General features: G+C 44.7%; 2 protein-coding genes across 3 annotated transcripts in view; both read left to right on the top strand.

The window, feature by feature from the left end:
* NOL12 (nucleolar protein 12) overlaps window positions 1-1385 on the top strand; it is a 29038-nt gene extending 27653 nt beyond the window's left edge. For both annotated transcript variants that reach the window (XM_060245489.1, XM_060245488.1), the window contains exon 7: window positions 638-1385. In XM_060245489.1, the coding sequence (XP_060101472.1) occupies window positions 638-809 (172 nt within the window). In that variant the 3' untranslated portion in view covers window positions 810-1385. The remainder of the gene's footprint in view (window positions 1-637) is intronic.
* A 7033-nt stretch (window positions 1386-8418) lies between these two features.
* The window catches only part of TRIOBP (TRIO and F-actin binding protein), a 67361-nt gene continuing 49739 nt past the window's right edge, over window positions 8419-26040 (top strand). The window contains exons 1-7 of the mRNA XM_060245483.1: window positions 8419-8504; window positions 10854-11018; window positions 20229-20377; window positions 21278-21419; window positions 22374-22557; window positions 24800-25196; window positions 25764-25896. Coding sequence (XP_060101466.1) covers window positions 10905-11018; window positions 20229-20377; window positions 21278-21419; window positions 22374-22557; window positions 24800-25196; window positions 25764-25896 — 1119 coding nt within the window. The 5' untranslated portion in view covers window positions 8419-8504; window positions 10854-10904. The remainder of the gene's footprint in view (window positions 8505-10853; window positions 11019-20228; window positions 20378-21277; window positions 21420-22373; window positions 22558-24799; window positions 25197-25763; window positions 25897-26040) is intronic.

Below are 26040 nucleotides of genomic sequence, written 5' to 3'. Positions count from 1 at the left end.
AAGAAGTAGGTCTCAAGGAAAGAGGTTTGGGGGAGGGATGGTGGCTCAGTGGTAGAGCATCTGCTTGGGAAGCAGAAGGTCCCAGGTTCAATCCCTGGCATCTCCAAAAAAGGGTCCAGGCAAATAGGTGTGAAAAACCTCAGCTTGAGACCCTGGAGAGCCGCTGCCAGTCTGAGAAGACAATACTGACTTTGATGGACCAAGGGTCTGGTTCAGTATAAGGCAGCTTCATATGTTCATATGATTAATAATTTCAGATATAAGAAACAGTACAGTGACTTGCAGGAGGCAGTTCCATGGGTGTGTTTTAGCGTACCACATTCTTTCTTCAAGGAGCCTTAAGTGACTTACATGTGTGTTCCAGTCACTGCTGACGAGTTGCAGAACACTCCCATGTTTACCTTCCTTGGGTCCCATTTGTTCTGGAGAAATGTGGGCTTATATATAGGTATATTAAACAAATAAATACACCTGCTTAATATCAGTTGTAGAACTGCATCATGGGCCTTCTGCTGAAGTTGTCTCCTAGCATTGGGGTAGGGCAAAGAGGGAGGGAAGGCAGTGAGGCAGAAGGAGCTCTATAGTAGACTGGAAACTTTGTATGGCTCTAGAACTAACTGTCTTCCACCCTATACAGGATCTCTTCGCTCACCGCCTCTCTCCATACTCGCAGCGAAAAAAAGACCAAAGGCAAGCTGTCTAAACAGAGTCTAAGAGTAAAGAAGAAAGCCCAGAAACCAAGTACAGGCCGAACAAGCAAGTCCCAGCGTCGAAGAATGACAGGCAAAGGCCATCGTGTTCAAGACTGATGACCAAAAGGAAAGGAAGGTGGTGATGTGAGCAGAAGCAAATGGCTTTTCGGCAGTATGGCTTCCTAGGAAAGCCCATTTTATACAAATTGTGACTCCATTGTTGGAGAATGGCTGTTGAGCTGCAGAAGTCTCCTGAACTAATCCAGGAGTTGAGGAATGTTGGGTAATCTCTTTGTCTTGCACAAAGACTTTCTGCCCCTAAGTGCGCAAGCACACTTCTCCAGGTACAGTGCTCCTGAGGAAGTTTGCTTGTACTGTGTAGGGCTCTCTCAGCATAACTTTTTTTCCCTCCTGTGACAGAAAGGGAGAGTGCTTCCTTCTCTGCCTATCCAGGTGTGGATGACAGCCAGATCCATTTAGTGTCACAAGTCTCCTGGCAGGGTCCACTTGGCATTCGTGTTCTTGCTCTTGCATGAATGGTTTTTCACCTCTGTGATATCCCAGACCATCCCTACCAGGAAATCTGGTGCCATGGGTTCTTACTGTACAACACCGTGTTCCAGTGGGTGAACAGACACAGTAATAGTTCTTCTGAGGTATTTCTGTTGTTGATAAATAAATTTTGTAACAAAATTGTGCATTTTTAGTGTTTGCAGAGCCTTCTAACACTTGATAGGTCAGAAACAGTGCCAGCTACTATTAGTTATGGCAGGCCAGTGACCAAATGCTTAATTACTTACATGTTTATCCTATGTTGCCTCAGATTTTATTCTACTCCTATATCTTTGAAATGAGAACTCGGAGACTTGCTCATGGTTCCAGGCAGAAAGGCTGTTACATAAATGAGTTGGAATCTTAGGTTTCTCAGATCAAAGGCCACCACTGTACACATTAAAAAGTGCCCAGGCTGCAAAAAACAAAAAACCTCCCTCCTCTTTAGGAGCACCTTAAAATATCACAGAGTCATGAGCAAGCTTTTCCGCTTTTCTTTAAACTGATAAAACAGAGCATGTGGAGAGGAGGAGATGTTGTTTATCTAAGCCTACAGATTCTGAAAGTCTGAATATAGACCAGGAGAGTACCCTGCCTTTCTCCCCACTGGGGAACCAAAGCAATTTACACTGTTCTACTGTCCTCCATTTTGATCACACAAGAACCCAGTGAGGTAAGTTAGGCTGAAAGTGGTTGGCCCAAGCTTGCACAGCAATGCAGGAACTGAACCGTGGCTCTCCCAGAGGCTTGTCTGAAAGTCAACACTAGACAACACTGGCTCTCAGTTTCTGAATCTTTCTTAAATTTCAAAAACAAGAAGGGGGTGAAGGCTTTTATTTGGAAAATAGAAGTGGGGAAATCCCTAGGTTATGGGGACAAGCTATAGTTTCTTTGATGACTATCTGTTGCTTGTGTGGAGTTGGGCTGGTAATGAGAATCTTGGGGAGCAGGGAGAATGTATTTTTTTCCAGCAGAAGCTGATAGTTTTTTAAAAGCATCTTATGGGCTGCTATTTACATAATCTCTCTCTACAACTGCAGCAGCAATCAGCTGACCAGGGATCCCTTTAGCCATGCGTGAACTAGAAAAGTCAGCTGTTATCGGCCTCTTGTGCAACTGCACAGACTGGATTGTTCGGGAAATGATTCTAGCTTGCAGATCTGCCAAAAAGGTTCTCTGCTGAACAGCTGTTCAACTAACAACATGTTAAAATTAGGTCTCACTTAACTCTTGGATGCTGCATGACTCTGCTGCAAGGCTGGTCTTAATTAGCACAGCTTCTCCCCTAAATTTGAGATGGCACAGTTTAAAAAAACAGTTATGGCACGTATAGAAGCATGGGTTGAACTGACAGTATGGATCATTGGAAAGCCTGCCCAGATGTCACAGGATAATTTGTTGTTTATATAACTTCTGCTCAGAAAGCTGTAATAGCCTGGTTGGCAACTAATATGTTTTGGGCCATATTTTGCATTCAGCAAGGGCTGCTGAGACTGCAGTATTTACTGTGCCCCCTGACTAGCTTCCACTATGAACCAGAAAGGATTCCTTAAACCTCCTCTGGGCCTGCTCGGTCTTGCTTGCCTTGCATCTGCTTTTGGTGGTAGAGCTCTTATTCACCCACAGCAGGGTGGGGGTTAGAGCCCTTTGACTGGGTCTTGGCTCAGAGAAAAGGTGCTGAAAAAATAATAGGTTCAGGGTGGTGTTTGGCAATCAGGGCCTGTGTTGGAGCAGTGCTGATAAGGAGGCCCTGTGGGCTGGATTTGGGGTCCAAGCTGCTAGTTGCCTACCCCTGCCCTAGAATGTTGGGTCTTGCACCAGCCAATAAAGTTGAGGGTGTTTGGGCTGGGTGAAAGATTGGTATGGTTCTGCACCATGCTGTTGTTGAAGATCAGTGGGAGAATAATGTGCTGTCAGTTCCTTGGAGAAAGAGGTATAGCTGGTCTCAGCCCTGCAGTTTATTCCCAGCAACTCAAATACTATTCCCTTGCAGAGCTTCAGAAACAGGCTTGGACTTTGAGTTCGCAAGGGGTGGTAAGTGCAATGAGGCACTTGCTGACAGAACTTTCCTTCCTGTCGGCAGTGCATGGGTCTACAGTAAGTTCCCCTCTTCTGCTGGGACAGAATGGAAGAAGCATTTGGACGTGTAAGTCAGGACTTTGAATTGTGCTGTGAGGCTGGGGAAAACCAGTGTAGGCGCTGTGAGATTAATACAGCTTTCTGAAATAACCAGCCCACTTCTGGAATAGTCTGCATGTCTATTTGTAAGTGGCAACGGTGATCAGAAGGGTGTTTGAAACTGCCCATGGTGATGCGGGAGGCTGTTTGTCCAAGAGAGTGTGCGTGTCTTGTGACTCTCAAATCCTGTAAGGATTTTGGTATGTAGCTCACAGGATTAAGAATGTAGGCTACTCCTGGTGATGGACTACAAGCCAAAAAGCAGGAGATTTGTGGCATTTAATGGATGTTTTTCAATGCAGCCTGCTGATTTCTAGATTTGCTGCAAGTGATTTTTTTCCCCCATGCTGCTGTGGTTATTACCAAGTTCAGGGCCTGGTCCTTAGCTGGCTTTGGGTGTGTTCTCTCTGCCTAATGCAGCAAGAGAATGGAAAAGGGATGGGTATAAAGTAGGATGTCTTTACACAAAACACAGATAAACAGGATTTCCCACTTCTGAGTAACTAATATTGTCTTCTCACATTCCTGGCCTGGTGAGAACAAATAATATCTAAGCACCTTGCACCCAAACAATGATTTCTGTGAATCTCGCTTTCATTTAACCAGTAGCATGTAATCCTCCGAAACTAACAACATGAAGCAGTCTTCATTCTGAATTTTACAAAATCCAGATTAAATTTCTAATACTGGTTTGCACCATTCTGTTTCACTAGAACGTGCCAAACGACACAATCCTATTCCTAAATTACAGCAGCCAGATGGGGATAAGACTGGTGTGTAAATCCATTATGCTGGCACTGTGGAGTTAACGGTAGTGTAATGATATTGTTACGCCAGCAGAATCTTAAATCCCAGGGATATGAAGGGCATATGATACTGCCGCATTGCTGAAGCTGAGCAGGTGTGGGTCTCTGGCCAGTGCCTGGATGGGAGATCTCTTGGGAAGTGTTGGGTTTCAAGACAATAGAGAAGGCAGAGTATAAATGGAGTTAAGTAGCTGCTGTTATTAAGTGCGGAGAGTTATGTTGTCTGATTCTAATAGCATAAGGGAGAACACGGGTGGAACTGGTGTGTTGAGGGGAAAGAATGGCTAGCTTCATTCAAACCCGGCACTTTTGGTATCTAGATTTCCCTCCCTGCCCATGTAAAAGTGTACTCTAATATAGCTCTTGTAAGTCAGTGCAAATCCTTGGGAGATTATGCAGTGCCCAAGATTGCTCCCTCCCTCCAAAGAATGTCTCCATATGCCATTCCTTAAGAACAGTCTTGCTTCATCAGACCAATAGTCCACCTAATCCATCATTCCTGTTTCCAACGGTAGGCACTCCAATGCCATGGTGAAGCCCACAAATCAGGGCACATAAACAGCGGCCTTCGCTTGTTGATCACTACTCACCAACTGATAACTGAAAGTCCCACTGAGATATCATAGCAGATAGTGAACATAGATCTAGTCCTTCTATAAACCTGTCCAACTTCCCTTTAAATCCATGCATGCTGGTACCAATCATCAGATCTTGTGACAGTGAGTTCCACAAGTCAGCTGCTCAGTGTGTGAAGTGCTGTCTGAACTCTACTGCCGATCAATATCAAGGTTGACCCCAAATTCTACTATGGGAGAAGGAGAAAAGCTTCCATTCACTTTCTCTGTACCATACATAATTTTGTAGACTTCTATCATGTTACCATTCCATTGGCTTTCCCATGCTCATTTTTGATGCCGTTTTCTAGTTCAATATCCCTTCTGACATGAGATGACAAGAACTGTGCCTAGTATTCCACAGCCTTGTATAAGGGTATGAATAAAAGGGCATGAAGCTGGTATGTGGCAGTGGTTAGAATGTAATACTAGGATCTGGGAAACCCGGGTCTGAATCCCCACTATGCCATAGTAGCTTGCTGGGTGACCTTGGCCAGACACACACCCTCAGCCTAACCTACCTCACAGGGTTGTTGCGAGGATAAAATGGAGGAGAGGAAAATGATATGCCTTTTCACTGAGCTATGCAGCACGAGGCAAAAACTTTTTTCTGGTCTATCACCATCAATGCTTAATTTTGTTTTAATGAACTTCCTGCTAAGTGGGGAGATCCTGTATTAATCAGTGAAACACAATTTTGGGAGTACTGTCACAGCAGCTCAGGACAGAGGAAGGCAGAGAGTAAAGAAATGGAGGATGGCTGTGGGAATCAAGCATTTAAGAAAGCAAAAAGACTGCTACAAATGGAATAATTGCTGTGGAATCTAGAGATCAGCCCAGCAGCATGTGAAGATGCATGTTTTATTGTTTCAAATATGACAACCTATCCTTTAAAAAGATGAGAAAAGTATTTGCTTCACGTAGCTTTTTTTACAGAAGATCCTGAATTTCTTCAAAAATACCAGTTTGCATTTTGATGATGTAAAGGAGATTAATCAGAGGAGTTTCCCCTCCTCTTAACAAAACCTGGGACTTCCCACCCACTACAGATTTTAACCAATGTTCCCTCTAAGCTGCAGAGTCTTGTGAGCAAAAATTCTACTTTGTAAGCTACTGGCATTAAAGTTGGGAGCTACTGCATAAATTAGTGTGCTCTGGGGGTCATCCTTCCTAAGCTAAGACAAAAATGTGTGAATTGGAGGCTAAAAATCTGTGAGCTAGCTCATGCTAACTCAACTTAGAGAGAACACTGGCTTTAACTATCCACTTATATAATATAAAAGCCCAAATGTACTAGTCATGACTCACTACATCAGCCATTGGCCCATCAACCACTACTCAAGTTCCATTGTGTTCCATTGGTTGAGTCTACTTACCCACTCTCTGTGGCATTCGAAAGAGAAAGGTGGCAGGGATACGGCAAAGAGACAGGGAACAAAGGTGGTAATGTGACTAGTCAGCAAGGCCTGGCCCTGCTAGGAGTGTTTCCTCAGAGGCCACTTCTTTTCTGTCCCTCCCTCCCTCTTCCCCTCAGTCTCGCTCCAGGACACATGAGGATTAAGCCATTGGGGAAGCTTCTAGGCAGTGGCTGTTGCTAGGTAATGAAGCTTGATTCTGTCAGTAAAGTGAGAGGTCTCAGCTGAATAGAATGCCATGAAGTCCACCCTCCAAAGCAATTATTTTCACCAGGGGGAGAGAGATTTGTTGTCTGGAGTTCAGTTGTAATACCAGGAGATCTTCAGGCTTCACCTGGAGGTTGGCTATACTAGGCCTGGCTGCTTGCTACTGTTCAGTAGCAGTCCCCCTACAACAGCCAGTATGGCATAGGAGCCAGTGCTTCAGAGCAAGGTCTGCCAGACCCAGGTTCTTGCTGTGAAAGCTGACTGGGTGATTTCAGACCAGTCACAGACTCAACCTGTGTTCTGTCCTAGCTCAGAGACTCCAGCCATGCAGTCACAATAATTTTGTAAATTTCAGTACAGTATTATGCAGGAGGCAGAAACAAGGCACCTGTAAATTAATGTCCAGTGGGGGCAGGTATGAGCAGGGCCACCAACAGCGTTGAGGGAGAAAATATGCCCTGTCTCTTTTATAGAGGCTTAATGTGTGGAAATGGGCAACTGAAGCATTCAGTGGTATGCAAGTAAATAATATCATGTACATTAGAAAGGGGACTACATAAATTTATAGAGGATAGGTCCACCAGTGGCTACTAGGGTTGCCAACCTCTAGTTGGGGCCTTGAGATCTCCCACAATTACTACTGATCTCCAAAGCACAGCAATCAGCTCCCCTGCAGAAAATAGCTGCTCTGAAGGGTGAACTCTATGGCACTATGCCCCACTGAGTCCCCCCCCCCCCAATTCTCCGCTCCCCAGACTCCACCTCTACCCCCAAATCACAAAGGATTTCCAAATTCAGAGCTGGCAAACCTATACTGGCCATGGTGATTAAGGGAAACCTTCACAATAAGATTATGTAAATCTCTTGGGTATCAGTGCTGGCCTTGGGAGGCAATATCAGGGGAGGAGCTTGGCCTCTATGTCCTCTGGTTGGCCACTGTGTGAGGCAGGATGCTGGACCAGTGGTCTTATCCAACAGGGCTCTTTCTATGTTCTTCTGTTAAGACCATAACATGCTTCCCTCCCCCACACCCCCATCCAGGCTGTTGGGAACCCTATTTACAGACAGAAAAAAGAAAATAGCAGAAGGGGAGGGTGACAAAGATTCAGTTCTACTTTTTATCTTTGTTTCTTAAAACTAAGCACATGAGAACCAATCTGTATTAAAGCTTCTATGCCTATCTCATTGGTTTGCCAACAATCTGGAGACAATATGCCCCCTTAACAGCGACTTAATCGGGATGTCATTTACCAGCTGAAGCTATTTACTCCCCTGCCATGAAAAGGCTTCAATTGCCCATTTCCACACATTAAGCCCCTGTTAAGCAGCCAGACACTCCCATCCCCCGCCCGCCAGGTTATCGGCAACTCTACCAAGCTCCACCCAAACTTTGTTCCCATTGAAAAGTTTCCTCTACTGTATAGAAAACGTGCCTAGGGTGGCTGGACTTTACAATAATCTTTGAGCTAGGGACCACTCCAAGGGCAAAATGGATAGTAGAGGAAAACCCGGAGAAGTTAACCCGGGGAGGGGGAGGCAGGGTTTCCGTGCTCGCAGAAGAGAAGCGATTCACTGAATAGAGCTAGCACACATGCTCGCCTTTTGGTGTCCTCCTCGTTTCCCTCCCTTCTCATCATTAAGACACATCAGGAAAACATTGCCTTGGCACGCAGGCTTAATACTAGAAGGGGAGCGGGGAATCAATCGCACATCAAGTGTCACTGCAACGTGGGTTACAAAACATGAGAGGAAAAGGCATCGAGTTAATTATATAAAAAGAACAGATTCGCCTCTCAAAAGTTCCAATCGTAATCCGCGTTCCCGAGGTTTCATTCGCCACCAAACCAGTCCACCCCTTTCCCACACAGCCACTCAAGACTCAGCATTCAAATAAAAGTGTCCGCTTAGCCAATTAAAACGAGGCTGGTGGGTGTGGCCTTGGTTCCCCTCCCCGGGGAAAGTTTGTATTCATTGTTTTAAAAAAATTAAAAGGAAAGAAGGCAGCGGTGGGAGCGCTCCGAAGCTAGAGCGATATCTTTGGTACTGTAACATAAAAGACGTGTGTTTGTGTGATGGGGAGGGGTTGTTTTCTACCGGTGTGTTTTTGATAAATGATAGTTTTCCTGGGCTTTGAGCTAAATTGTTAGAAATTTATGTAGTTTAAAAACGGACCAGAAACTTGCCCTTGTCGAAACGCAAACGTGAGAGTGGTGTTACCTCATTAATAGGCAGAACCTGAATTATAAAGTGTTCTTAGCTTCTTAGTAAAATCCTGTTTTTGTGGTTGAGATCTTAAGTAATTGTAAATAGTTCTGCTTCTTTTAAATTAATCCCCAGTTGTGTTGTATGGTAATTGAAAACAGCCACTTTAAAAGGGGAAAACAACAGCTGAAGTCCTCCAACTCTTAGAGGCGAAGATGCTGTCTGTAAAGCACGTGTGGCGTACAAGAACTTCTTTCTGATCCTAGGGAAGAAGTAATGCAGCCTGTTTCAGTTGGCTTTTAGAACTGTGGATTTGAAACACACTTCTGAGTATGCAACTGAGTAATTTATTAATAAATTGCGTCTCTCTTATTGATGAGGGAGCAAGCTGGAGTTAAGGGCTCACAGGTGGCATGGTGTGGTCTTTCTAGCTATGCTTTTTCCAGTGTTATGGGCAGTTTGGTTGAAAAATGGCCAAATGAGAGAGCACAGGGACTTCTTTCAGATAAACTTGCATTGCGGGAAGCTTTGCCAATTGAGAATGCAGAGGTTGTGTATCTGTAAAACAATTACGGTTGAGAAATCTGTTTTAACTCATTGCAAAGGTGGTGTTACAGTTTTTAAAATCCTCTAGTATTATTATTGTATTTGTTCTTATGAGTCAATAGGTTCAAAGGAGGGGTGGCCAGGATCTGTGGGTGATTAAACCGGACCTTATGTTTATGGAAACAGCCATTGATTGCTGCCTTGCTGGTAACATTCATTTAGTGACCTAGCATGTACTTCTGTCTTTTCACCTTACATGATCTTTACTGTTCACGGTGCCTAACAAAGCTGGCACAAGGATGACCGTGACAAAGGCCTTATGTAGGTTTGTAGCAAACTGCTAAGCAGATTCACGCAAGCACTCTGGATGTGTTTAGCAGAGTTGCAGCACTAAAGATGCTCAAATGATAATTTGCACAGAGGACAGTTATCTGCTGTAGCTCTTATTCTTAGCAGTGAAAACCAGTTTCTTCTTAGTACAAATGACTGTTTGGTAGTCCCTGCTTGTATCTATTTCCAATCAGCAAATGTTATCAGTGTGCTTACTGTCAGGCGAAGTGAGCACAAACAACCATGAAATAAGATGAAGGTAGCAAATTTGGGGATAAAATTAAGGGGCCTCAAATTTTACTCAAACTATGTTCCCTCACAGCTGTAGGTGGGCTGACCTCAGTTCTGGGTGATGTAAAAAAATTATAAATCCTGAGCACCTACTTAGGACCTCTTATGTTAAGTTGTTCTACATAGGCACCCTTGCTTTAAAAATTCTTTACTACATAAGACCAAGGTCCCATCATCCAGCATTTATTGTAACCAGCAGACAACAAAAAGTGGCCACTAGTATACCATGATCTTTCTTCTGGTCTCCCATGCCATAGACCATAACCTCACCAACTTGGAACGCTTGCATCTTTGTGTGGGAAACTTACCTAAAACCAACTTCTCTTGGAATTCTGTGTTCATTGCACCTTTCCTGATGCCTTCATGGGGGTGTCCCCTGCTGGAGGAAAAAGAGGCTGAACAGATGCATGAGCTGAGTAAAAGAAGGCCGTTGGTAGTTGTGGGAGGGGGCAGCAGGGGCAATAGAAGTAGCAAGTAGTCCCCGGGCAAGGCAAGGAGTTGGCATCACACTGTCACGTCAGTCAGCACAAAGGCTTACACCTTATCAACTGTGCTATTCTGAGCAGTAGTTATTGATTTTCCTTTGGCAAATGGGACAGACTGAAATGGCTATGTCTACCAGTAAAGATTTAGCTATGTTAGTATTGCACTGAGTTATGTTCAAATGTTCTTGCCGTGTGCGCTGTTTTGTTTGTGCTGGCACACCAACAATCAGTGTTTCAATTGTGCATACTACTAATGTGGACTCTTGGATGGGTCAGCACGTGTGGTTAAGCGCAATTATACATGGTGGGGTGTGAATGCCCCACATTAATGGTTGAGCCCTGGCCTAAATAAGCTCCTCTGATATTATTGAAGATCAAGCTGTTCCCTGCTATTGCCCTTGTATGTCTGGCTATGTGAAGTGTCTGTTCCCTGTCTCTCTTTTTTAAAATAAGACTGGGAAGGCAACTGAGGGTGTTCCTGTGTCTTGTCTTAATTATCCTGTTGCTGCTGCTTTCCTCCCCCCTCCCCCTGCAGTTGCCCCTTAAAACCGCATGCCTGAGGGATCTTCCCTTCCCTGCATGGACCATGTCAGAAATTGCAGATAATACTCTCTGTGAGAAGTTTGAGGCCAACGTGTTTGCCAAGAGCCGGTGCCAGAACTGCTTTCGAGCACTTGGCGCTCATCAGCGTGTTAACCAGGTGAGCTTATCATTTTATATTGGGTAATGGGTATGGAAGTTTGATCACCAGCTGCCTTATTTCGGGCGGAGTGTTCCAGATGGAAGTGCATAAAGTAGAAATTTCTAAACTGATAAGAACAAAGAGTCAAGTTCCCTGGGGCTCAGGTTGTAAGTGGTCAGTCTGAACTCTTCAGAATGATGGGAGGGTATAGCAAAAGCTGTTGGTGAGGTGCTTATTGACATTCATATGGGAGAGGTCTCAGAAGTCTGGACTATGAAGGAGATGTTGTCATGAAGTCAGCTGGCCAAGTTGAAATTGGAACATAGCCAAGAAATGATTTTGCTTCAAAGGATTGGGTTCTATTAGTTACAGCAGTGCAGAGCTAATACTTTAACAACCACAAATGCAGCCTAAATTTTTAAATCTTCAAGGACTATCAACAGTGACATTCCAGGCTCCTAGCTGACCTTGTGTTCCCACAGTATAGTACTAAATCCTTAATAGTGACAGTGTGGTTTCTTGGGAGACAGTCTGACTTGGGTCTAGAATAGAGATAATCCAATTCTGCCCAAGAGATGAATTGGGCAAGCAGTTATCTTCTAGCCCATAGTCCCTTGCAGTGTTCTCTCTAAACTGAGTGGTCACTTGTGCTGTTTAGTGGACTTCCTCATCTCATTGTTGGCTCCAGAACCCATGATTTCCAAATCTTGGGCAGTGCACTCGTGGATCATCTTTCCCCTTCAGCACATACGATTCTATTAGCATGTGGTCTGATTGTAATTCACTTTGGCTTTTACTTCTTTGTGCTCTGCAGTAAGAACTCAGACTTTGTCTGTTAGGGCTTCCATACCTTTGATGGTAGTCAGAGGGAGGGAAATTTGGGCAGCACTGTCTTGTGACATCTTCATTAATGCAGCTGCCCAAACAGAGCAACTGACTGGGCTCCCCTGGTTCCTTTGGGTTTTGGTGTTACAGTAATCTGAGCATTCCTTCTAATAAAGTGGTAGCTTCTCCTGCTGACCTGGAAAAAAAAATCCTTCAAGCAAGTCAATTGAGTGCTGTTTGCAGTTGAGGACTTGGAATGAGCCAGTGGGTCTAGTAGAATAATGTATTAATGCGATATTAATTGTTCTGGCAGGAGGTGCAAAGGACTACAAATGAAGCCTTAATGGCTATTGTGAAAGGTAGTTGTCACCTTACTGAGGAGCTCTGTCTCTTGAATAGCTGCATAACAGGTGAATCAACAGGTGAAGCTTTTCTTATGATTACTCTATGCAAGGGCATAAATACACATAGTGCTTTACAGTCCCTGTGCTGGGAAACATAACATCAGAATTTCAACCAGGGGGAGTAAACCAGAGATGTCAAGGTCCAGCCACACACACACACACCCCAAAAAAAAACTTGGAAGAAAAAAAGCTGGCTTTTTCTAAAAACTCCCCGCCCCCATAACAGGAAAAAATTGAAAGTTTAGGGGGAACACTGGAAGGAGGGAATCTCCAATGAAGTAATCTCTCTTCTCACGATCGCTGTGCAGAATAACATTAGAGGATCACAAAAAAGAAAACCATGCAAATTTGCAAAGATGGGCAGAAAATGGGTGTTACTATGCAGCGGGGCTAGGGCATCAGTGAAAACACCCCCATTGTTTTTCAATTTTTATTTATTTATAAATAAAATTTCTCAATTTAGTGGCACAATACTAAAAAAGCTCTCCAGGGCTTCTGCCAGAGGATTCCTTCACCATACAAATTGCAGCCTTGTGCAAGGTGTGGTGGAGTTGCGACCGACTTTGCATAGGCATGTGTATGCTCGCATAGACACACACACACGTTGCCAATGATCACAGCCTGCAATTCCAATGTCAGTGGATCCTACTGTCCATTCTGTACACTCAACAAGTTCCCCCATATGAGATCATGACTCTTTCCCATTTTTCACAGTGGCTAATAATAAAGCAGAAAATCACCTAGTATTCCTCAGTATGGAAAATGGGGCTTTGCAGCTCCTTGACATTTTCAGAATAAAGTCTGGTCGGTTTCAACAGTGGGTTTTCACCCTTTGCCTACTTTCTTTTCTGTTCCCTTTCATTCAAGAAACTGACACTAAAATGCATGTGTAAAACCTGTACTATGAAGATTTAAATGGAAGGCGCTTGCTTGGACGCTACTGTGTAGCTGTGATATGGCAATGTAAACTTAAAAAAAAAACTGGATGCCTCCCCCACATAGGGTTGCCAAGTCCAATTAAAGAAATATCTGGGGACTTTGGGGGTGGAACCTGGAGACATTGGGGGTGGAGCCGGGAGCAAGGGTGTGACAAGCATAATTGAATTCCAAAGGAAGTTCTGGCCATCACATTTCAAGGGACCGCACACCTTTTAAATGCCTTCCTTCCGTAGGAAATAATGAAGGATAGGGGCACCTTCTTTGGGGGCTCATAGAATTGGACCCCCAGGTCCAATCTTTTTGAAACTTAGGGAGTATATTGGGGAGAGCCACTGGATGCCATCCGGAAAATCTGGTGCCTCTACCTCAAAAAACAGAGCCCCAGATACCCGCAGATCAATTCTCCATTATTTTCTATGGGAATAAGCCTCCTTAGGGAATCATGAGTTCCCAGCAGACATTTCCCTCCCCTCCCCCCCCCTTTCTGTTTACCCTGAATCGGGGGGGAGGGCCTCCAAACCGGAGGATCCCCTGCCCCCACCTGGGGATTGGCAACCCTACCCCCACACGTCACAAGTGATGTTCCACCCTGATTTAGAAAAGTGCAATATTTTTAATTATAGCTACAGAATAAATACACTGGAGGAAAAATGGTGCATAAAGCAGGCACAGAATCTGAAGTCAAGATTAAAGGCTTGCTGCTCTGAAAATGGGCAATAAGATGTGCATGCATAATAGGCCTATGTGAGACTGTTTTGTGCAAATAATACACTATCCTTTGTTTACTATGTACATTGCCTTCTGTGTTCTTATTTCTCAGATAGCACAAACTAAGCTATATGTGCTAAAACACCACTGGGTACAGAAATATGCAGCTGGCTCTGACTTTTTGAGTTTTGCTTGTAGAATTCGGAAACATTTGTATCTTTACATTCCATACATATGCAAACAATTCAATTGTATATGCTACATTAAAATGGTGCCTTTTATGTGAAAATATCAGATGTATCCCCCCACCCCCATTTATGTTTTCTATGGCTTCAGATTTTTTAGAAATGTTGTCTCTAGCCACAACTCTAATGATAATGCCAGAAGACAAGACAAATAATAATGGAATATATATTGGCTGAAGAAGCTGTAGAGAGCAAAGTTCAGCACTTGCATAAAGCACATATCCTAAACTTGGTCCTGCCTATGCTTTACTCGTGATTCCTTTCTGTTCTTCCCCCCTCCATTGTAATAGCTATTTTGTCATGAGTAAAGGAGTATTGAAGTTATAGTACAGATACTTTGGACGATTCTTTCTGCCAATGGCATAGGGGGAAAATATACTGCAAATCCTGAAATTGTCTGTACTGTCCCTTCGTGTTTTTCCTGAGATGCTCATTACTAATAATGGATCTTCCATTGTTAACTGAAGTTATATTATTACTGTTCTAATAAGCAGAATCCTATTGGCTCCTTAAAGGCTAACATGTGTTCCAGCATAAGTGTTTGTGAATATAAACTAACTTTCTCAGATGCTTTGAAAGGTCTTTAAAGGGGAATTAAACAATCATGGATGATAGTTCTGCCAGTGGCTACTCACTATGGTGACTAAAAGGGGCCTCCTTATTTAGAGGCAGGATGCTTCTGAATGCCAGGGGTAGGAGGCAACATGGGGGAAGGCCTCAGCCTCTATGCCCTGTTGCTGGCTACTGTGTGAGACAGACGTTGGACTAGATGGACTGCTGGTTTGAACATATGAACATATGAAGCTGCCTTATACTGAATCAGACCCTCGGTCCATCAAAGTCAGTATTGTCTTCTCAGACTGGCAGCGGCTCTCCAGGGTCTCAAGCTGAGGTTTTTTCACACCTATTTGCTTGGACCCTTTTTAGTTGGAGATGCCGGGGATTGAACCTGGGACTTTCTGCTTCCCAAGCAGATGCTCTACCACTGAGCCACCGTCCCGTTTGATCCAGCAAGGCTGCTCATATAAATTGACTCATGAAAGCTTATGCTAAAATACGCTTTAAGATGTCACTAGGTTTCTGTTTGATTTTACTACAAGAAGCTATCATCTCTGAAATTATCACTGTATTTGGTATCTATTACCTAAAAACAGAACATCCACAGCATTTTCATTAGTGAAGTGTCACTATCCATTCTTGATGTTTTAGATACAAGATTATCATGACTCTTTTACCATTTCAGTAGGAAGATACAGGTTGAAAGAATGGGGTGAGAGGCTCTGAACACATTCTCAGGATAGGAGCAAGGCTACATCTACAAAACAAACTTGGACTGGCTTTTAAACTGTTTTGGTTCATAAAGTACCCTCAATCTTTCAAAGTGCAAGGGTACTAAGAATAGATTAAAACATCTTTAACTTTTACTATAGAACTACAGCTCCCAGAATTCTAGTGGGGATGCAGAACTATAACTGTTTACATACACAGTGAGTAGATGTGCGTGCAGTGTTTCACATCAGTGTTTTGTTTTACTCTTATTATCCTGATTTTTTTGTGCTCTGTAAGATGTAGGAGTCCTGGGCATTGCAATACAAGATGTGTGTTTCTTCAGCATGAAAAGGCTTTTAAATATACAAGGATTAGAAGGCCAGAATGAGTCACCTGTATGGCTTCTGGCTCACCCCCTCGTCTGGGCCAGGTGTAAAACTCCATCTCTCCCTATGGGGTGCCAGCTGGTGTCCTGTTAACAAAAGGTTTCGTGTTGTTCATTGTTTGCTAGGCTAGATCAGTCCAGGATTATGAAATAGTAATGAGGTTCCCTCTCTCCCCAGTCCTGGCCCTCTAGAATTTCCTCCTGGCTCACCTGCGATCTGCTCAGAACTATTCCCTCTGAGTGAATTGCAGCCTGGGCAAGACAATGGAAGGGAAGTGGTGTTGACAGCCAGCCTGCTAGGGACCCTCCCTTTGGTGATCACAGCCTGCTAAGGTAATTGGGGTGAAGGCGGGGGACGTAGCAAACATGCTAGGGCAATGCTGACGGGCTTTAAAGAGACATACAGGTTTGCGAGTCAATTCTAGAACTGAACATGGGGAATAATCTGCTCTGTTGCCTGCAAGAATCTTGTTAAACCCCTTCCATACCCCTTTTTCTCCTTGAAGGGAATGGCACACAGGCAATCGACACTGTTTTCCCAGTCTGTGCTTCAGCTGGCTTGGGCTTTAGCCAGATGACCCTACAGTGCTTCGCCCTGCTGCGCTGCCTGTGGGTCTGAGTGGGTGAGGTGGTAACCACTTGAATCACAGAATTGCAGGACTGGAAGGGGGTGGCCGTGAAGCTTAATTTTCTTTCTGCATCTCTGTCAGATTGGCCCAGGCCATTTAGAAGGTTATGTGCGTGCCACAGTCAAAAAACAGAGACAAGGCATACCATATTGAAGGAGCTGGGAGAGCAAGGATTCTCAAAGTACAAGGCATGAGTCCATGAGTGGGGGCAGGAGACTGTTGCCAAGTGAGGCACAATCTCCTCCCAGTATGTCAGAGTAGTGGGGGGAGAGGACTCTTGTCCTTGATGTTTTCTTAACATTTCCCAAATAATATAACATAGGAGACCATGTGACACATTTGTCTTTGATTGCTAGGGCCTTTGGGATAATCTGCTGTTTGTTTTCAAGCTTTTAGATTCAAGGTTGCCCTAAAGTATCCTTTGGCCTTAAAATTAATACATTCTTAATCCTAGGATTCTTCCATAAACGGACATGAAAAATTGTCTCGCCTGTGGAGGCAGCACTAGGGGCAGTGGGTACAGGCAGGGATGTTGTCTGTGCGTTTCAGGCACATGCTGCCTTTTTGCTGATGCCAGTCTTCTTTCTCTTTGTGTTGGAAGGCTGTGGTGACAACAGTCATCTTCTGGGTCTTCCCACAGCCTGGCAATCCTCCTTTCCCTCCTTCACAACTGAGTTCCTTTGCTCAAAGCACAGCAGCTCAGCTGTTGGCCATGAAAGGGCTGAAAGAGGGGCTTAGCTCTCTTTTAGCCCCAGCTTCCTCTGGTCTCTTTGGCTGAAGATAGAGTTTTGACTTGAAAGCTTCACCCACAGTCACCTTGCATTTCCTAGCTCGAATAGTATTAAAGACAGGTGTCCGTCTTTGATCCAATTGAAACAGGGAAGTCTTGGGAGACTCACAAGTTGTGCTTATTCTGAGCACAATGCTGTTTGGAACCTCCCAGCAATGCAGAGCCTTCCTGTGAGAAAAATCCCCCTGTGGATGCATGCGGCCTTAGTGAAGCAGAAGGCTCCCTTTGTCTCAGCCATCTAGAGACTGACTAAAGGGCTTTTTATTTATTCAGACTATTTCTGTGCTGCCTCTTCAGAGTCCTGCTTGAGGTGGCTTATTACAATTAAAATCACATGCCCTGAATTACCCTTGTGCTAGTTCTGGCAGATTGGGGGGGGGGGGGGACAATTATCCATGTCTGCTGTGTGGCTCCCATCCATGGATCAAGGCCATACTTACCCAAAACAGATTTTTCTACAAACTTGGGGGGATCCCCTAGGTTTGCAGAAAAATCTAAAATGTTTTTTTAAAAAATGCATTCTGGGGGTTGAATTCCCCCCAAATTAAAGCATTGTTTGCTAATGTGCAGTCAATGTACTTACCATTGAGGAGCCCAGTGGCAGTTACTGTGTCAGTGGAGCCCTGGAGCCCAGTCATGCTGGAAGCCAGGGGCTGCCACTGGACCCATCTGAGGTGGTAGATGTCGAGACAGGCTCCAGGCCTGGCCACCACTGGGAGCTGCTCTGGATGGAGTGTCTCCCAGGTGCCGCCACTGGGCTTAAAAGAATGGGGAGGGGGGGAGAAGGGATTGTCTGAGGGAGATGGAAAGAATGAAGAGGGGGAAATTATCTGGTGGGAGAGAAAGAGAGTAGCAAATTGAAAAGGGGAGAAGAGAAGGGAGTAAGAGAAGCTCTGGGGGTCAGAGATGGGCAGATTGACATACAAGAGGGGAAGGGAGAAAGAGGAGTAAGAGAGGACAGCTAAAAGGGGGGTGGGGGAGAAATGGGAAAACTGACATAGAAGGGGTGAGGGAAGATTCATAGGTAAGTGGTAGGGGCAGAAAGAAAGAGGGAATTTTGACAGAGAAGGAAGGAAGCAAAGGCAGGGGAATATCCCTTCCCAAGTTTTTTGCAGAAAAATCTAAAATCTTTAGCAAAAATGAGAGGTTTAAAACCTCCCAAAATGATAAACGGAGTGCCTGCAGCTTTAAACCGCAGATTCCCTTGGAGGCTGCTGCTAGGCAACCACAGTATCCCAGACTTTGTTCTGTCAGTAAAAGGCAGGTTTAGTGGCAGGGACCTATTTTACCCCTGTAGGGAAGATTCATTGGGGCCAGGCAGAGTGAAGGAAGCAGAAAAGGGGAGAGGCTATGGGAGCTTTCAGGAAAGAAAAAGAGGAAATAGTGTGGGAATGGGAAATAAGATCCCTCCTGCAAGTCCTTTGGGGTTCCTGCTTGTACTTGCCTAATCTTATCCAAGTTTGCAGAACTAATTCATTTGTTATAGGGTTGCCAGTTCCTTACCTTGAGCCAGTGGGGAGTGGGAGGGAGCTTTCCAGGAGTGGAAGGTGGGGGTGACATCGCTGAACATGACATCCCCGACATGATGATGTCATGTGGAAGAAGATGATATTGGATTTATATCCCGCCCTCCACTCCAAATCTCAGAGTCTTAGAGGGGCTCACAATCTCCTTTACCTTCCTCCTCCACAACAAACACCCTGTGAGGTGGTTGGGGCTGAGAGGGCTCTCACAGCAGCTGCCCTTTCAAGGACAACTTCTGCCACAGCTAGGACTGGCCCAAGGCTATTGGTGAAGGAGTGGGGAATCAAACCCGGTTCTCCCAGATAAGAGTCCGCACACTTAACCACTACACCAAACTGGAAGTGATGCCATTGCACCAAGGACATCACATGGAGACACTTTTGTTTTTGGGGCAAACTCTGGGCTCATACCATAGAGTTTTGGCCAAAACCCAGAGTGTCAGTGTTCCTGGCATGATGTCATTTCTGCATGATGTCATCACATTGGGAATGTGATGGGTCATGGCTGTTGGGGATGGGGCTTCCCCCTGGCGAACAGGAGCCCATGAAATTGGAGGAATCTCCCACTTTCACCAGGAGACTGGTATCCCATTTGCTAACAGTATAAAGACATTTTAAAATGGTAATATGCAGTAGCTTGTATCCTATTACTATGCTAAGCAAAGTGTGAAGTCTTCCTTGTGCCTAGGCACTCTTCATACCACTTAAGTGGATGGATACCACCCATCACAGTCCCCCTGAACCTTTAAAATCATACCTTTTCATCTCCGCAAAAGTTTAGTTTGAACAAAAAGCTGATTGTGGCCCACCTAAAAGAGCTGACTGAGCAGAGCTTGTTTGTTCTGATGGGAAAGAGTTCAACAATCAAAAGACCTGTACCAGAAACTTGTGGTATGTTTATATGTTTTAAAATAAGATAGCAGATATAAATAAAACGGCACCTTACAGTCCAACAAAACGTATCCCACCTAAGGAACTCTGGAATGTCTTTTATTTTGCTGCAAGACATCTGATGTAGTGAGTGCTGAAAAGCCTGTAGTGGGGTGTATTTTGTTAATCCCTTGAAATAAAATAAAACAGAACTTGAGTGGCACATCAAAATATTCAGTTACTTTTCTGGGATTACATATTGGGGAAATCACAAAACCTATGGGGACTGTACCAATAAATGGCTGTATTGCCCCAAGGAGGGGGAAGACAACAAGGAAGGCATCTTCTCTTCCACTGAGTAAATGCACAAATGGATAAGCCAGTGTCTTTTTATAGGCCTAATCTCTGTTATTAAAAGGAATATGGCCTGTCTTATATTTATATGGTACTCTCTTTGTCAAGCAGAATGGAAAGGGCAGGTAACCTTCCATGCCCATCTCTGCTGAGCTGGTCAGGTAATGGTGGGCAGCAACCTTCCATATCTTTCTCTGTTGAGCTGGGCAGTCCCCATCTTTACCTGCTAAGGGACCAATGTGATAGCATTGATGCCTCTTCTGTTAACTCTCATCATCTCCTTATAGGTACCAGAGGAACGCACAGAGAACACCTCTGGTTGTGGGGATGGTACCAGCAACAAATCCAGCATCAATGATCAGTGGGACCCCTTATGCATCTTAGTGCCTCAGTGTGAACTCTATGTTTGTGTGGGCTCTGAGGAAAGGTCTGAGAGGTAAGTTCTGTGGTGGTGGAAGCACTTAGCAGGTCCTGCTCAACTATCTAAAGCAGAGGTTGATAAGCAACCATGCACTGCTGTGTTTGGGTATAGATGACATTTGATCTGAATCACCGTAATGCAGGCAGGAGCTTTGAATTCCTCAGATGGGCTTAGACAAGCCACAGCCTCTTGGCCTTGGGGTGGTCACCCATTCCTGTAGCCCACCTTACAGAGCTGTTGTATGATTCTACATAAATGCAATGTACAAATGCAAATTCTTGGATGCTACCTTTAGTAAACGGGACTGTGCTAGAATGAAGTTTCATTGCCCTTGGGTAAACTTTAAAAAGTAGATTCCTGCCAGTGGCTGAGGTAATTCTTTTCCCTATCATGTGGCATCCTTAGGGGGAATATACAGAGCCGTGCTAGTATCCTCCCCATACCTGAAGTCAGCCACCCTTTCTTTCCTTCATGGCTGTTGCTGCTGTTATTTCCTGCATTTTATACTATTTTTCCTCCCTAAATTTCAAGGTTGTATACGTGGTTTCCCCACATTATCCTCACAACAATCCTGTGAGGTAAGGTAGGCTGAAAGACTGATCCAGTGAAGCAGAAAGGTTTGTGCCTAAGTAAAGCTTTGAATTCACATCTTCCAAATCCAACTCTTGCAATACTAGAGCACAACTTGTTTACCTGGGAACTAATTATACTGAAGTTGCAGCAGCAAACCATACCTTGTGAACTTGTTCACTTCCTGTTGTTGAGGCAAATGCTGTGTGGCCATCATTGGCTCTTATTGTTGGCAATAAGACTTGCACAGTCTTCTGGATGTATCTGAACCTTTCTGTGAGTGATTAGCTTGGCCATTCTATTCAAAAATGTTGGGTAGCTGACCTCCTTTTGCTTGCCCTTCAGCTGTCAAGAAAGCTTGGAATACACTCAGCTCAGAGGCAGAACTGACGAAGAATCTGAGGAGGAATCAAAAGAAATCACTGCTTATCCTGATGGTAGCACTGGCACCAACATTGATGTGGATACCGATGCCACATTCAGCAGGGTAAGATGGAAACAAGGGGTTGGGTGTGCTTCCTTCGGAGCAGCCAAATTCTCCCAGACCTTGGCTTCTTCCATCTCTCTGAGTTTATTTAGATCAGTGGTCTTCAACCTTTCCAGATCTGGGACTTGCTGAGCACCAAGCACATGACAGGAAGTCATATGACACAAAGAAGCAACATAGTTACATCCTCATGGGGGTCAAGGCCAGATTGCTCCAAACTAGAGAACTGGAGATAGAAAACACAAACTGAGTGCCAGCTGGTGTACTGTTAATAAGGAACAAGTCAATGGTAGGAACCAGGGAGGAATCTTCTGCAGCGCTTGGTGATCACCCATGCTATTCTGCTGTGCCTTTGAGTGTGCGTGCAAAGAGGGGGCACTCTATGGATGTGTACTAGCAGCATGGACCTTCCAAAAAGCAGCAGAAAAATGGCAGCTCTTGTAGGCACTCATGACTCCATGATCCACATGGGGTTCCAGCCTGTGAGCTGAAGATGACTGATTTAGATGACTGCAGAGAAACTCCTGTGTTTCAAGCCCCTAAATAAAGGGAGGCAGGGATAGTTATCTGTCATAAAGGATTAGATGTCTGTGCTGGGGATTCAGTGTTTTGGCCTTATTTACTTTCACACATGCAAACTTCTCTTCCCATTAGCCAGGTACAACTGTAGCTTCCTTATATATTAGCACATATTTATTCTGTGTTTGGATTGGGAAGCTCAAGGCAATGCACACAGTTTTCCTCTCTTCTATTTTATCCTCACAGCAACCACCCCATGAATTAGGTTAGAATCAGAGAGAGTGACTGTCCTAGACCATCCGGGGAACTTCCATGGTGGAGTGAAGATGCCAACCTGGGTATCCCTAGTTTAACACAGTGTTACAACACCCTGGCTGTCTGCATTACTACTCCTCTGCAGGCTCTTTGAGTGACATGGTACAACCTTTTTCTTAGGACTGGGAGATGACTAGGCTCCTCGACAGCATTTTGGGATCTGACAAACAAAACACAATGTACTATGCAGGCAAGAAGCAAGAGATACGGACTGAAAACTTGCATGCTGACAGATCCAGATGGAGTGAGGCCACAACCTCCAGAACCTGTGGGAAAACAGAGCCTTCGGGTTGTCTGAAAGCAGGTATGCCTTAACTCCCACTTACCACCCCCTCCCCCCAATCATCCTGTAGATGATCCTGTACATATGGTTTCTCTATTTCTTGTGCTATACTGAGACCCAGATTTCAGGCCTAGAAGAAGTACCTGTGTATATATTTTCATAATCAGCTGTGCTCCCAGAATTTTAAGTTTTCAAAGATCTGGGAGGTGGTTTGGGTAGGCAAAGCAGTAAAGCAGGGGTGGGGAACGTCAGGCCCGAGGGCCATTTACAGCCCTCGAGATCATTTGGTCTGGCCCTCGGGGATTGCTGGGCCAAGCCTCCCCCCCTCTCTCCCCCCCCTCTCTCGTGGGCATTGTGAAGGACTGCTGCTGGGGTATGTGGGTGCCTTTAAAGATCTGCTGGGAGCAGCTGGAGGGAGGGAGGGCTGGCAGGGGTGGGAGCCAGCTACCCCCAGTTCAATTTGCATGTGATTATCCCAGATGGTGTGGCCTAATATGCTAATGAGTGTGTGACCTAATATGCTAATATTAGGGGATGTGGTCTAATATGCCTGGACCTAGGCATTTGCCTAGGGCAGCAGGCTCACCCCACATGACTTCAAATAGAAAAACAATTATTTACATTAATTTTGCCAGCCTAAATCATTCTCCCTCAGCAGAGCACTGTTTTTTAAGTTGATAATTTTGTATGGCCCGTGAATGATGTTATAAATATCCAAATGACCCTTGGCAGAAAAAAGGTTCCCCACCCCTGCAGTAAAGGAAGGATGGACCATCGAGAACACTGTTAAAAGCAGGCCTGATTTAAAACATGAGTCTTGCAAGGCAAAAATAGCTGCCTGGGTGACTTTGCTCTTGCAGAGCATATAGCATAAACACTAGTATACTAGATAAGCATGTGAAGCTGTTCTGCATGGGAACATCAGCTCAGTTTATATGAGATGGTTGGGAGTGCCCTTACCTGCCAGCATTGTGTTTAAACTAAGCCAAGGGGATGCTGGGTAAGAATAATCCTAAATAAAAAGGATGACTGCACTGCATGTTGGGAGTCCTTCCCATTGTCCTGGGATGATCTCTCAGTCCCTCTTCTTTCAAATCTGCTGTTTATGTCAATAGATATGATGGCAGGAAATGTGTTAGTTTTTATGAGCTCCTTGGGGTATCAGAACTGATTCTACCCATGGTATATTGACTTCATAGTGGCATAGAATAGCCAGAGATTTTTGCTTAGGTTAAAGGCCCTATATCTAAAGCAGTGATCCCCAATGTATTGCCCCTGGTGCCATGGTGTCCAGTAGTGGGTTTCCTAGCACCCATTTGCTTCTTCCCCAAATTAAACAGGCAATCCTGTCTTTCCTCTACCACATCTGAGCAGAAGGTACTTCAGAAGCATTTATTATCCCATTTGGACACAGCTGCCTCCATCACAGCTTTCTAACATTTTTGTGGTTGGTCTCACTCCCCTGTGGTGGCAGTTTTGTTCTGGCACCCACCAGCTGTTCTCAAAATTCCTAGAGCGCCACCGTCTCAATAGGGCTAGGGACCTCTGATCTAAAGATTCTGCCCTTTCACCCATACACAGGTCATTCAAACTTGTTTCTTACCCTACCTGCAGGTATATTTAAGTTTGCCCATCTTAATGGCCAAAATAATCTTCTGAACTGAGTGCAAATAAGCTAGCACCAATTGGTAGTTACAAACCACACCAGTTTGAAGAAAAGTAAGACAGAATGGCTTAATACAGTTTTGTGGGGTTTCTCTCCTAGTCTAAAGGCGCCTGTGCTTGGACTAGTGATTCTGTGCTTCTCATATGAATATGTTGGTTATCCATACCTTGTTTCTTTACTAAAGATGCTAAAAGTAGTTTACAGCTAATCACAGAATAAATAAAAAGCAATATTGTTTGGTGTGGTGTAGCACTGTAGCTACAAAAGTGAACTATGAATTGAGAAGACCCCAGTTTGAATTTTGCCTCCACCATGAGTTGTTGTTGTTGTTATATTTGATTTATAGCCCACCCTTTCCTGGATGGGCTCTGAGCGGGTATATTTAAAGCTACCTAATGCAAGTATTGGCCTTGGTCCCCCTTCTGTGAAATGCCAATAATATTGGTAATCATCTCATAAGAGGAATGTTCTGAACACACAAAAGCATTATACAAATGCTTTTGATTATCATTATCAGTTTGAGTATGGTTCGAGCTCTTACTCCTTTCCTCCTCGTGCTTGGGAAATGCTGTTGCTATGTTATTTCTGGTCATCCAGAGCCCAAGGTCACAAGGCAAGACCACACAGACAAATGGAGAAAGCCTGAAGCAGAGAGTGGCTATTTCTCTCTGGAGCGTCGGAAATCTGAACCAAGCTGTATGTCTTCACCTCCCCCCATCAGTCGCAGTCCTTTGCCTGTTCATGGTGATGCCTCCAGAGCTGGTGGGTACCCCACTTCTTCCATCAGCTCTGCAGACTCCAACCTAAGTTGTCACATGAGTGGCAGAAGTGAGAGCCAACATGGACTTATGAGGCAGGAGTACACAGTGCTGGCTGACCTGCCCAAGCCAAAGCGCATCAGCCACCGGGAAGCCTTTGAGAAAGAGCGCAGCAGTTCCCGCACTCGTAGCCCTGGCCGGGCAGAGGTGGAACGGATCTTTGGCCATGAGCGCAGGTGAGGTGAGGTGAGAGATGGGATGGGGAAGGATGTGTGTACAAACTCTGTCTTGTCCATGCTCCTTTGAGCCAGGGCTGCACTGTGCTAAGGAAGTTATAGCCTCAACCCCCATGAAGGCATGTGGCATATGTGATCACAAGGGCTTACAGGGCCTAGGTCCAAATGAAAAACTGGAGGGTTTTTTTTTAAATGGTAAGTCACTCTGTCAAAGAAGGAGAATGGTAATAGGAACAGCCCAGTAGATGCAGGAAAACATTACGAGATTGGAAAGCACTTCCACATAGGAAATGACCTGCAATCCAACTGCAATTATGTCTTCAAATTTTTAGCTGAACGTAAATACAAAGGGAAAAACACTATTGCCGTTAGTTTCATAGCATATATGTATACATTCAAAAAATGTGTATGTGTGGTCCTCTCAATCTGCATATAGGTTGGAGGTTGTATGCAGCATGGACTTACACAGTCACTAGAACTAGCGAGGTTTTTTTGGCGGCGGGGGGGGACTCACTGAAGCTTAGCAGTGTCAATACTCAATAACTGTCCTTTTTGTTTGGCCATTAGGAAATCGGAGACACTGGGGGCTTTCCAAGCTCTGGAGGAGGGAATCCTGGATCGATTGGATAGTAAGACTCTGAAACTGGCCAAGGAAGGGCGACTAACTAGGAGGAAATCCAGCCCCACTCTGCACAGAGAAGTGAGTGGCTAGGCTAGGGTGTGGGGTCACAGTTGAATCTTAGGGATTGGAATTATCTGTCAGCATTGTTTTGCCAGTTTTGGCTCTGTGCATATCACAGTCCACCTCAAAGAACTAGTGCTTTGTCTCTCTCTCTCTCTCGAT

Source organism: Heteronotia binoei, chromosome 8 (genome assembly GCF_032191835.1).
Source record: "Heteronotia binoei isolate CCM8104 ecotype False Entrance Well chromosome 8, APGP_CSIRO_Hbin_v1, whole genome shotgun sequence".
Classification (NCBI taxonomy): domain Eukaryota; kingdom Metazoa; phylum Chordata; class Lepidosauria; order Squamata; family Gekkonidae; genus Heteronotia; species Heteronotia binoei.
Note: the sequence above shows the minus strand (reverse complement) of the source record. Positions and strands in the feature narration are given on the sequence as shown.